Source organism: Metopolophium dirhodum, unplaced genomic scaffold (assembly GCF_019925205.1).
Source record: "Metopolophium dirhodum isolate CAU unplaced genomic scaffold, ASM1992520v1 scaffold1, whole genome shotgun sequence".
Classification (NCBI taxonomy): Eukaryota; Metazoa; Arthropoda; class Insecta; order Hemiptera; family Aphididae; genus Metopolophium; species Metopolophium dirhodum.
Genome location: NW_026869896.1, coordinates 94038 through 106473, shown reverse-complemented (window position 1 = coordinate 106473; position 12436 = coordinate 94038). Strand labels below are relative to the sequence as shown.

The 12436-nt window shown below is 30.5% G+C and overlaps 3 protein-coding genes across 3 annotated transcripts; all 3 read left to right on the top strand.

Annotated features, from left to right (window-relative positions):
* Positions 1–967: 967 nt before the first annotated feature.
* On the top strand, positions 968–3074 carry LOC132953222 (52 kDa repressor of the inhibitor of the protein kinase-like). The gene is made up of 8 exons (XM_061025745.1): positions 968–1075; positions 1307–1384; positions 1464–1709; positions 1759–1974; positions 2059–2217; positions 2294–2507; positions 2572–2897; positions 2961–3074. Exons 1-8 carry the CDS (start codon positions 968–970, stop codon positions 3072–3074), a joined length of 1461 nt encoding a protein of 486 aa, XP_060881728.1.
* A 4033-nt stretch (positions 3075–7107) lies between these two features.
* Positions 7108–8850, top strand: LOC132953221 (uncharacterized). Its single transcript, XM_061025744.1, has one exon. It carries the CDS (start codon positions 7108–7110, stop codon positions 8848–8850), a length of 1743 nt encoding a protein of 580 aa, XP_060881727.1.
* A 118-nt stretch (positions 8851–8968) lies between these two features.
* Positions 8969–10075, top strand: LOC132953220 (ATP-dependent DNA helicase pif1-like). Its single transcript, XM_061025743.1, has one exon. The coding sequence runs from the start codon at positions 8969–8971 to the stop codon at positions 10073–10075; it is 1107 nt and encodes a 368-aa protein (XP_060881726.1).
* Positions 10076–12436: the final 2361 nt, after the last annotated feature.

Sequence of the window (12436 nt, the reverse complement as noted above, 5' to 3'; positions counted from 1 at the left end):
TTGTGTAGAGCTATTCCTTGATAAAAGAAGATTGCTCCAGTCTTCTGAAAATCTTAGTTTATAACTTACATTTTTATTACCTTCATACTTTAAAGCCTTTATTTCAGTGACCACTGGATCACCTTTCTTGTTTCCAGGGCGAATTGATTTAAAAAACATTATTTTTGAAAATGATTTTAAAAAGTTAAAACTCAAATACTCAACATAATAGGGGTTTTTGATACATGCAGTTTTACAAGCTGTTTTGCAAACTCTTATGTTATCTAAATAATATTGTACTGATGAGTTTCTTTTTGCTGTTGGGAGTATCTTCATATTATTTTTCAAAAATTGTATTCTAGCTTCATCATTAATAATAGCCCAAAAAGATTTGAAAATAATGTTTCTTTGAGTTTCTGTAACTTCTTTACAATTAAGCAGGGGCGTGCTCACGGGGGGGGGGGGGGATGAGGGTGTCATATCCCCCCCCCATGAACTTTTTTTATGCATTTTCTTAAGTTTCTTGCTAGTTTAGCTTTTCTCGAAAAAAGAGGTAATGCATAATTGGTTTTAATTTTTAAGTTGTGTTAATAATTATTATCAAAGATATAAAATATATATTATAGTAGTCAGTAGATACACATCTGTGAGTAATATTACGTTATCAGATACCAATGGACTATTATAACATTAAAACATTTCAGTCCATTATGTTTCGATATCTATGTTATATTGTTATGAACGCGGCGGAACGCGCCCATCGATATATCAGTACGACAGTTAGTACAGATTATATCCATCACCACGGACCAAAATAGTTCGTTCCGGGATTCCGTCACAATCTATTGTTATCAATAACCGAGCCATAATAAACTAATAACTGCGGGCCGTAGACTGTTGTAAAGTAGCAGTCATGCGTTTTGAAATAAAAATTTTCATATTTTTATAATAATTATTATTTATTAATTATTACCATACTATTACAATTATGTCAAAACGTAAAATTATTGATTATTTTTCTAAAAATACAAATCAAGATGATTGTGAACCAACTTCTAGTAAAAATTCAACGAAAACACCAAGTACACTAAATAAAGTAAGTACCCAATACTTAAAATTGATTTACATTTTAAAGTTTAAAAAACTTGGATAAAATGTACCTACTGCATCTGTTCCAAAATCTTTTTACTAACACTATGCAATGTGGTGCAATAATATTTAGTTTTGCAGTTTTTAGTTATGCAAATATGCAATACTAAAACTTATATTTATACACATTACAAATGCCTAACTGCTTAAATATTTTTAATAATTTCATATTTTCTAGACTGAAAGTATGCATGCAAATGAAAATGATATAAGCTTATTCGTAAACCGTAGATTATCAGATGCTGATAAATTTACTGTAAGTTTAGACTTTATTTCTGATAAAAATAAAGTGTTCTTACTACCTACACCTAGTGTACATAATTTTTACTGTTTAGGCACTTAAAAATGTATGGTTACCATTGACAACATTTGAGTTTCCTTTAAACCAAAAAAATAAGAAAAGAGGTTTAAAATTCCAATATAAATGGTTGCTTCAATTTAATTGGCTTGTTTACTCAAAAATAAAAAATGGTGCTTATTGCAAGTTTTGTGTAGTATTTGCAAAATGTGGTGGAATAAGGAATCAGCCTTTAAATAAATTGGTATTAGAAGCATTTGATGCATGGAAAAAAGCTCTTGAGGTAATACAGTATTTACAGTTTTTATGAATAAATTGTTTATATTATTAAGTGTGATTTTGAACCTAAAATCAGAACACTTAAAAGACTTTGTGCCACACGCTGGGTGCAGCGTTATGACGCTGTGAACGATTTTGTCGAACTATTCCCTTGTGTGGTGGCTGCATTAGAAATAATTACAGAATGGAACGACAGTTCTGCCACTGATGCTGCCATATTATTAAAAGCTATTGATAGTGAATTTTTGATCTCACTTCAAATTACTAAAGTAATTTATTTATTTTAATTTTCTAAAAAATAAAGTTTTAAAGTTATTCTTATAATCTTTTTAACTAAACTTCATTTGTTACAGTTTTTATTTTCCTATGGATTGCCACTATGTAAGCAATTACAATCCAAAAAAATTGACTTAGTAGAAGCAGTTTGCCTTGCCGAGGATATAATTTCAGCACTTCAGAATATTAGGATTAATATTGAACAAGAATTTAATAATATATTCTTAATGGCAAAGGTAATCAAAGTCAATTAATAAATTTTATATTTAATTTTTATCAAACAATTTCTAAACACAATATAATGTAATTTAGGAAATGGCTAAAGTTATCAGCTTAAATCTATCGGTGAAAAGAATTACAAAAAGACAAACCAATCGTGCAAATTTTTTTACAGATTCTGATAATAATAAAATATCAGACATAAATGTTGAACATTATTATCGAACTACAATATTTATTCCATATTTGGATTTCTTTATTGCACAATTAGAAGAAAGATTTACTGCACACAAAACAATTTTTAAAGGTTTTTCTTTTTACCTAATATTTAGTACTAATTATAATTATTACTAATTTATAAATTTAAATAGGATTTGAGACTATTTTTTCAAAAAATCAGTTCTTAAATGCAAGTGAAATTGAATCCTTTAAAAATCTGGCAGAGTTTTATTCACCGCATGTAAATAAAGACAACAGTTTGGCTGAACTGAAAATATGGCGAACAAAGATATTGGACAATTCTGAAGTCATTAAAACTGGCCTAGATGCTCTTCAACTCTGCAGTTCCTCTATTTATACAAATTTGAATAAGTTACTAAAAATTTTATGTGTCCTACCCGTTTTAACATCCACCCCAGAAAGAACGTTTTCAACATTAAAGAGGGTGAAGACATTCACTAGAAACTCAATGCTTGAAGTACAATACTCTTTAACTTATTACTTTAACCGACATTCAATATTTACTTGCATTTTATTTTAGGACCGTTTGAATGGATTAACGTTGTTGGCAGTACATAAAGATATTAGCATTACTCCAGATGAAGTCTTGGATGAAATGTCTATGAAGCCAAGAAAACTTGAACTTATACTTTAGGTCTTTAGATCTATACTTTTTTATGTCCGATTATATAAAATAAAATATTTTATAAAATGTTAATTTTGAGTATGTTTAGCTCTATATCTAGTATTATATCATAATATAATATATATCAACCTACTTCTAAAATATCAATATATAAGAAGATTTTGTGTATATGACAATAAACAAAACAAGATACAGTTTATCCCCCCCCCCCCCATTAGAAAAACCTGAGCACGCCCCTGCAATTAAGTATACAATTTTTTTTTGTTCGAAGGACACAATTGCAAGGACTTTTCAATGATTTAGCAGATTTGTGTACATTATATTTCCACACACCATCAATGTTTTTTTTACCAAAATATTCTTTTCCTTCCAATCTTTTAGTTTTTTGAAAATTCTTGTTCCAATCTTGTGGTTTTCCACGTTTCTTTCTTTTTTTTAAAAATGACTCAGGCAGTTCAACAGTATCTGATTCTTGCACGTTAACATTATAAGTAGTGTTTAACAAATCTTCTTCATCTTCAGTGTTATTAGTATTTAAACTTGCTTCTATATCTGAACCATAAGGTGAGGTAAAAACAATAGTGTTGACTTTATATTATACATTTATTCTTAATATTATATTATAATATAGATTATATAGGTACCTATGTCATAATAAGATGCATTGACTGCATTGAATATAAATGGTTGCTCCTCTGAGTGGTTTCCTAATACAAGATTATTGTCTAGCACAACTTCATTATTATCATTAACTACCAGGTCAACTACAGTTTCAGTACCTAAAATACATTAGGTAGATATGTTACAAAAATAATAGTACTTACTTAATATTATACATTTATTCTTAATATTATATTATAATATAGATTATAGATAGGTACCTATGTCGTAATAAGGAGCATTGACTGCATTGAATATAAAATAGGTTGCTCCTCTGAATGGTTACCTAATACAAGATCATTGTTCAATACAACTTCAACATTATTATTAACAGCTGCAGAAGTGTCAGTATCTACAATAATATTATAGTTTTATTTTATATTTTATAAAAAAAATATGTTGTCCTCATAATAATAGTGGTTAAATTTTAAGTAGACAATAAAGTATTATTAAATTATTGATGCTTTACCAGTATTTGTATAGTTATTTGGAACTAAACTTAACAGTTTTTTTGTTCTTGATCTGGACGTCATTATACTTCAATATTATAATATAATATCAAAAACTAAAAATATTGTAATTTGTAACGTCTAATTTTGGATTAATAATATTTTATCACATGTTATGGAGATACGACAATTTCCCTTGGTTGGAGGCTACATGGAGTTAAGATAATTTCTTCGGAACTTTAACTGCTGATTCATGGAAGAGAAATTGTCTAATCAGAGTGAGAATGGTTTTAAACGATGCGTTAATTTTTTTCTAAAAACAATAAATCATAATCTCAAAATTGTCATTTTGGAGTTACGATAATTGCGAATTAAGCCGACGATATAATAATAATATATTCATCAAACGAAACACATCCCTCTTTACCTCCGCCACCTGTCTCCGTACCCTCTACTTCAGCCTTGTCCGTTCCATCCTCGAGTATGGATCGGTAGTTTGGTTTCCTTATCTGGCCTGTGATCAATTGCGTCTGGAACGAGTACAAAATCGTTTCCTGTCTTTTGCTGCCTTTTTATTAAATATTGAGCACACAGCTCATGATTATAACGTTATACGCTCCACTCTCAATATCCCAACTCTGACATCTCGCCGTAAACACGCAGATCTCATGTTCATCTCGTCTCTCCTCAATGGTACCATCGACTCCCCCGACCTACTAGCCACTGTTTCATTTCGCATTCCCTCCTACTCTACTAGACACCATTCTCTTTTCTCTATCCCTACCCATCTCACCTTGTATGGTCACAACCAGCCTCTCCACAGAATGTTACACCTATCAAACCAACTTTAGTCCTACCACTTTTCTTTTTACCTGTTATCTATTTATTATTGTCAATTTATTTTCTACTTATGTAATTTACCTACTTCGCTTATTTTTGTTAACCAAATGCTCTTCGGGGCGTATAATTATCAAATAAAATAAAATAAAATAAAAATATTCGATTGCCTTTGGTGGCGTTATATAACTATAGTACCTAATAAGTAATAATAAAATAAAATAAATTAAATACGCGCTGCAGATATACTATAATCGTATATACCTACTATAATCAGTCATATTATATAATCGTGGTTAAAAACAGTTTGTTTATAACAAATCGTCAACAAATGTGTATTACGAACATTTTGATATTTTGCTTACAAAGACGCTCATTAGGAGGTGCAAGTAGGCGACATGTTACCCCATTAGAAAAATTTTAATTCTAAATAATAAACTATTTTCACTGATTATATACATGACATTATATTACATATCATAATATAGCTGGTACATCGTTAATCTATGTTATGCATCTATTTTCTGTTATTTAATATAGGTACACAATTTTGTGTGTTGGTACTTAGTTATTTTTGTGATAATAAATATTATTGTCACCCCCCTAGATTTTGATTGATGGGCATTCTTGGATAATGATACAATACTACATAATAAGTTAAAAGTAAAATTTGCATGGTTAATAATACTATTTGTATAGGTACAACTAAAACTCTGTGTTTACAATAAATAGGTTATAAAAATACAGTTCATCATCAAGGCGTATTTAAACTGCCACCTTAAATATTTATTTTATATTATAATAGGTCCACTCTTATTATTGGTACTTATATAATTAATTAATAAATTAAAATAATTAATATTAAGACCATGCCTAATAATTAATAATTATAGGTAAATTTAAAAATATTGTCGCATACACAATATTAAATATATTGTCTTCCAGCAAAACAACCGAAGTCCATATTATTAATATATTAGAAATTATAATACAATTTTATTATGCTCTCAATAATTATAAATAATTATAGAAGTACATTGTCTCGATATTTGTACTTATTAATGTTTCTTCAAATATTTTTCTGTCTATTCAATAAATACATAATAATATTATACTATATAGTCACAATCTCTACCTGCAGAAATCCAGACATATTATTATTATGTTATCAAATATCAATATAATAATATAGAAATACGTTGTCTCAATATTTTTACTTAATGTTCTTTAAAATATTTTAGTATCCGTTAAATAAACAGATTTTTACAATACTTACAAGAACATATTTTATCAATCTATACTACTTTATAAAATTAAGTCGCTTTTTTTTGTCCGGGCTAATCTCCGAAACTACTTATTCAATCGTCGTGCAATTTTTTTTAAATTAAAGAGGACATCACAGAGAAGGTTTAAGGCAAAAAATTAGTCCGATTAAGTTAATAAATAATTAGTTATTATTAATTAAAATAAACGTGTAAATTGTATATACCTATATATATATTATTGTACATATGGTGCGGGCCACGGGTTTCCTGCTACCTGCAACCTGACCTTTTTGTTCGTCGAATTGTATTGTGTTTGATATCGGCGGGTGTTTATACACGTACACCAACAACATGTATATCCAATATTCGTATTAATATCTTAATAATATAAATGTATACTGTTAATAACCAAGGTAGGTATTGTGCGCTCGCGTCGTCTGGCGCCCCCCACTCACTACTATCCACCGCATTCAATATCAATCATACGCCGATGTTATTTTCAGTCGTTACGTCAAGACAGTTGCCTTCAGTGTGTTACGTAGACTGCATCGCTGTTTGCCAATGTTTTCATTCTATATATTAGTATAGTCTATACTGTATAGATTTCCGTATTTATTTTAAAATCGCCGTACGCTGATATTATTATCGTTGTATGGACTGTGTAATAGTTTTCTATCGTTTTCGGTAGAACACGTCTTTTATCGATTTTGATTGTTATTTTATTAACTGTTGATTGTTGGCTGGTTTAATCATTTAAAGCCGTAATTGATTGTACTATTTATAAAATTATTTACTATTTATTTAATTGATTGTACTACTTTCATTTTTAAAATGCCTCGACGAAAGTTAAACATTGGTCGATCTCAGAATGATGCCAAAAGAAAGCGTGTAGTACGTAGAGAACGACAAACAAATAATGATGATGTTGTTAATGACAGAGGTTCATGGTCGAGAAAAGATTATTCTGCTATGAACTATGTGTTAACGGTGGATTACAAAAATGACCCATCAGTTTTTATAGGAAATCCTACAATAGTTTGCCAGTTTTGTTCTGCTCTAAGATGGAAAGACGAATGCAAAACATTATGTTGCTCTAATGGCAAACTAAAATTAGATGATATAATTATACCACCAGAACCATTGAATTCCCTTCTTAATGGAAGTCACACAAAACATAAACAATTCACACGCGAAATTCGTTCTTACAACAATGCTTTCCAAATGACTTCATTCAGAAGCAAGCAGGTAGTTCATAAAGGGTTTATGCCTACCTTTAAAGTACAGGGTCAGGTTTACCACGTTGCCGGCAGTCTTTTTCCACATCATCCTGATGACCATAAATGTTTGCAGATTTATTTTATTTCCGATCCTGATACACAAGTATCAAAACGATGTAACAGAGAGATCCTCGACAGCATATTAATAAGATCCCTACAAGACATGTTAAACACTCATAATAGACATGTTAAGTCTTTTAAAACAGCCATTGAAAGCGTTCCTTCTAATGTTACAGACTATAAATTGGTAATTCACTCTAACAAAGTTCCAATCGGTGAACATCGCGGTCGTTACAATGCTCCGTCAACGAGCGAAGTAGCCGTTATAATTACAGGACAACAATTCGACAAAAGAGACATTGTACTGCGATGTCGTGATGACAATCTTCAAATAATTTCTGAATTGCACCGATCCTACGACAGTCTTCAATATCCATTAATGTTCCCCTACGGTGAAGATGGATACTCGATAGATATCCCTCAAGTCGATCCTGTTACTAGAGTTCCTACACAAAAAAAAGTTTCATGTATGAACTATTATTGCTATCGCATAATGGAACGCCAGAACAATTCAAATCATTTACTTAGATATGGCATGTTATTTAACCAATATATAGTTGATCAGTATGCCAAAATCGAATCTGAGCGTTTGGCGTTTATAAGACACAATCAAAAGACATTACGTGCTGAAAGTTATATTCATCTACAGGACGCATTGCGCTCAAATGAACAAAGCAATAACATTGGACAATTAGTTATATTGCCATCAAGTTTTACGGGGGGACCGAGGTATCTTCATGAAAAAACACAGGATGCAATGACTTACGTAAAAAATTATGGTAAACCAGATTTATTCATCACGATGACATGTAATCCACACTGGCCCGAGATCTTAAATAATATCCATACTAATTCAAAACCTCAAGATAGATACGACATAGTAAATCGAGTTTTTCATTTAAAGGTGCAAAAGCTGTTAACTCTCATTAATAAACATAATATATTTGGCCCTTCACGGTGTTATATGTATACGGTTGAGTGGCAAAAGCGTGGGTTACCACATATACACCTTCTTCTTTGGCTTACAAACAAAATCCAACCAGACCAAATTGACAGTGTAATTACAGCTGAAATACCAAATAAAGAAGAAGATCAAGAACTGTATGATATTGTTGTAAAGCACATGATTCATGGACCATGTGGGGCTTTTAACCATAACTCAGAACAAAGAAGTGGAAGTTTTATCGGGAAAATCAATAGTACATTTTGGTTTTCCCTTACCGATAAACATAAATAGAACAACAATTAATATTGAGTGTTTAAGAGAGAGAAGTTATGATCAACAGCAACTATTACTGTCCGTTCAAAATGAAAATCAATTAAACCGTGAACAAAGAATTGTATATGATTCAGTAATGTCGTCTGTTAACAATAATGAAGGCAAAATATTATTTTTAGATGCTCCTGGGGGCACGGGTAAAACTTTTTTGATAAATTTACTTCTTGCAAAAGTAAGATATGGTGGAAAAATTGCTCTTGCGGTAGCGTCATCTGGCATTGCAGCTACGCTATTAGTAGGGGGCCGAACAGCTCATTCTACATTTAAACTTCCTTTGAAATATGATAGTGACGATATTACGAGTGTCTGTAACGTTTCAAAGCAAAGTGGTACTGGTAAATTGATGCAGGACTGTTGTCTAATTATTTGGGACGAAACGTCAATGTCCCAAAAAACTTCAGTTGAAGCTTTAGATAGAACGATGCGAGACTTGCGTCATAATAATAGTCCTATCGGTGGCTGCACAGTGTTGTTCTCTGGAGACTTCCGTCAGATCTTGCCTGTGGTTACAAGAGGGACAAGAGCTGATGAAGTCAACGCGTCTTTGAAAAGATCCTACTTATGGCCTTATATAAAAATATTAGAACTTAAAACTAATATGAGAGTGCTATGTACAGATCAAGATAATATAAATTTTGTCAAAGATTTACTTTTAATAGGCAAAGGAGAATTTCAAGCAACGAATGATAAAATAAATATTAAAAGTTTCTGTAATTCAGTACCCACTATAACAAAATTGGTTCAAAACGTGTACCCGAACATTCAAAATATATCTTCTAAATCATTGAAATGGTTTCAAGAAAGGGCTATTTTGTCACCAACAAATGAGCAAGTCGACAAAATAAATGATTTGATTCTATCTAGGTTTGACGCTCAATCACAAATGTACTATTCAGTTGATGCAGTTTTAGAAAAAGAGGATGCAGTCCATTTCCCAACTGAATTTCTTAACTCTTTAACACCTCCTGGAGTCCCACCACATAAACTAATTTTAAAAATAGGGGCACCTATTATTTTAATGAGAAATTTGAGCCCACCCACATTTTGCAACGGTACAAGACTACAAATCAAAAAATTGAGAAGTTCATTACTCGAGTACATACTATTAACAGGCTGTGGTAATGGAAAAACTGTTTTAATACCAAGAATACCAATTACCTATACCCTCAGATTTACCTTTTAAGTTTAAACGTATTCAATTTCCCGTTAAATTAGCATTTTCAATGACTATAAATAAAGCACAGGGACAAACACTTAACGTTGCTGGAATTGACCTAAGCGTTCAATGTTTTTCTCACGGTCAACTATACGTCGCCCTGTCACGTGTGACATCCAAATTTAATTTGTATATTTTTGCCCCTGATCCAGAAAAAGTTGATAACGTTGTTTATAAAGAAATTTTTTAAGTCTTTGAATAATTATCAAAATACTGGCATAATTCATCTTTTGTTCCATCCATAGTTATACCTACAAAATGTACATACACAATTTACATACATCTGAGAAATCTTGCAATAGCGAAGTATTACCGGGTCAGCTAGTAATATATAAAAATATGTTGTCTCAATATTTTTACTTAGTGTTCCTTAAAATATTTTATTATCCATTAAATAGACACATTGTTACATTATTTACAAGAACATATGTTATCAATAATTTTAGATAAATGTTGACAACGTATATTTTATTGATGTTTCCTGCAATATTTTCTTCAGTATGTGAAAAACATATTATTATAATATGTTTCAAATATTATTTTTAAATATATTTTTATCCATATATTAAAAACATGTTGTCAAAAGGCGTTTAAACAAAATATTTCCAAGAACATAAGGAAAACATATGTATACAATATAAATATTTTCTAATTGCTATCTGGGAGCCTACGGCGGCAAAATTTATAACTATAAGGAGGCGGCATATAAGAAAAAATTAAATAACTTATTTTTCACGTTTATTATAGATTTTAACAAATTTCAAAGTACAATATACAAACATATTGTATATATATATATCTACATATCTATATATATCTACATATATTAACTCCAAAACAATATTCAATAAAAATAATATAGATAATTTTTCCCTGAATTGCGATAACGTCTCAAAGCATGTTGTGCCATTACAATTTAATCGATAATAATTCTATTAGCGTTTTTGCAATTGGTGACTGTTGTGTGTCATTCACTCTCACTGTACACTGTAGTGTAGTGTAGGTACATTCTTTATTGAGCTCAACAATATAATTTTTTTATAAATCAAGACTTCATTACACAATAGGTAAGTAATATAAATATAATATATTTTTAATTTACTGTTAATCATTATTGGTACCTATAGCGCGTAAATGATTCAATAGTATACGGTCGCCGTTATAGTGAAACTGCCACCCGACAGTTCAATCATAATATTATGTAAAATGGTTAGGTTATGGTTTGACGGATGGCCGGAGGGGGCCAGGGAGAATAAGCTGCGTATTATAGACGCTATTGAAACTGGGTTCACGACAATAAATAATATTGCCGTATCGCGCGTCGTTCTTAGCCTTCTTCATAATTGAATGTATTTTTATTTATTTAATAAATTAGAACTGGATAATTTATTCTAAATCAAGTGATTCTGTGTTTTGTTTTTGCTGCAAATTGTTTAATATTGGAGTAGTATCTCTTACAACCAATGGTAATGATTGGAAAAATATATAAAATATATTGAACACACTCAAGACGTCAAATTCTCATAAAAAGGCATATCAAAATTGGAAAGAATTAGAAACAAGGTGTAAACGTGGAAAAACTATCGATAATATCAATGAAGCTAATTTAAAAATTGAGACAGAACATTGGAAAAATGTACTTAGGCGAATTATAGAATTGATAAAAACACTTAGCAGTCAAAATTTGGCTTTTCGGGGGAAATCAGATTAACTTGATACTTCCAATAATGGAAACTTCTTAAAATGTATTGAATTTTTAAGCAAATTTGATCCAGTTATGAAAGAACACATAAGAAGAATATCATCTCAAGAAATTCATTGTCATTACTTAGGAAAAGATATCCAAAATGAAATAATTCAATTATTGGCGAATAAAATAAGATCTCGCATCATAACTGCATTAAAAAATGCAAAATATTATTCAATCATTTTAGACTGTACACCAGATATAAATCATACAGAACAAATGACTGTCATAGTTAGATTCGTCTCAACTACTGAAAACGAAACCACAAGTAAAATAGAACACGTTTCTATAAATGAACACTTTATCGGTTTTATAGAATTACACAATACTACTGGCTTAAATATGACTGAAGTTATTCTTCAAAAACTGAGAGAATTAGATATTTCATTAGATGACATGAGAGGCCAAGGATACGACAATGGGGCTAATATGCGTGGATATAAAAATGGTGTTCAAGCTAGAATTCGAAATCTAAGTTCAAGAGCTTTTTACGTGCCATGCAATGCACATTCTTTAAATTTGGTTTTGAACGATTCAGAAAATTGTTGTTTAGATGCAGTTTCATTTTTTGATATTATACA

Bases quoted from the DNA above. Each gene is read 5' to 3' on its own strand.
- LOC132953222 (XM_061025745.1), top strand. From the start codon at position 968: ATGTCAAAACGTAAAATTATTGATTATTTTTCTAAAAATACAAATCAA. The intron at 1,076-1,306 runs GTAAGTACCCAA...CATATTTTCTAG, and splicing joins CACCAAGTACACTAAATAAA to ACTGAAAGTATGCATGCAAA. The intron at 2,508-2,571 runs GTTTTTCTTTTT...AAATTTAAATAG, and splicing joins ACACAAAACAATTTTTAAAG to GATTTGAGACTATTTTTTCA.
- LOC132953221 (XM_061025744.1), top strand. From the start codon at position 7,108: ATGCCTCGACGAAAGTTAAACATTGGTCGATCTCAGAATGATGCCAAA.
- LOC132953220 (XM_061025743.1), top strand. From the start codon at position 8,969: ATGTCGTCTGTTAACAATAATGAAGGCAAAATATTATTTTTAGATGCT.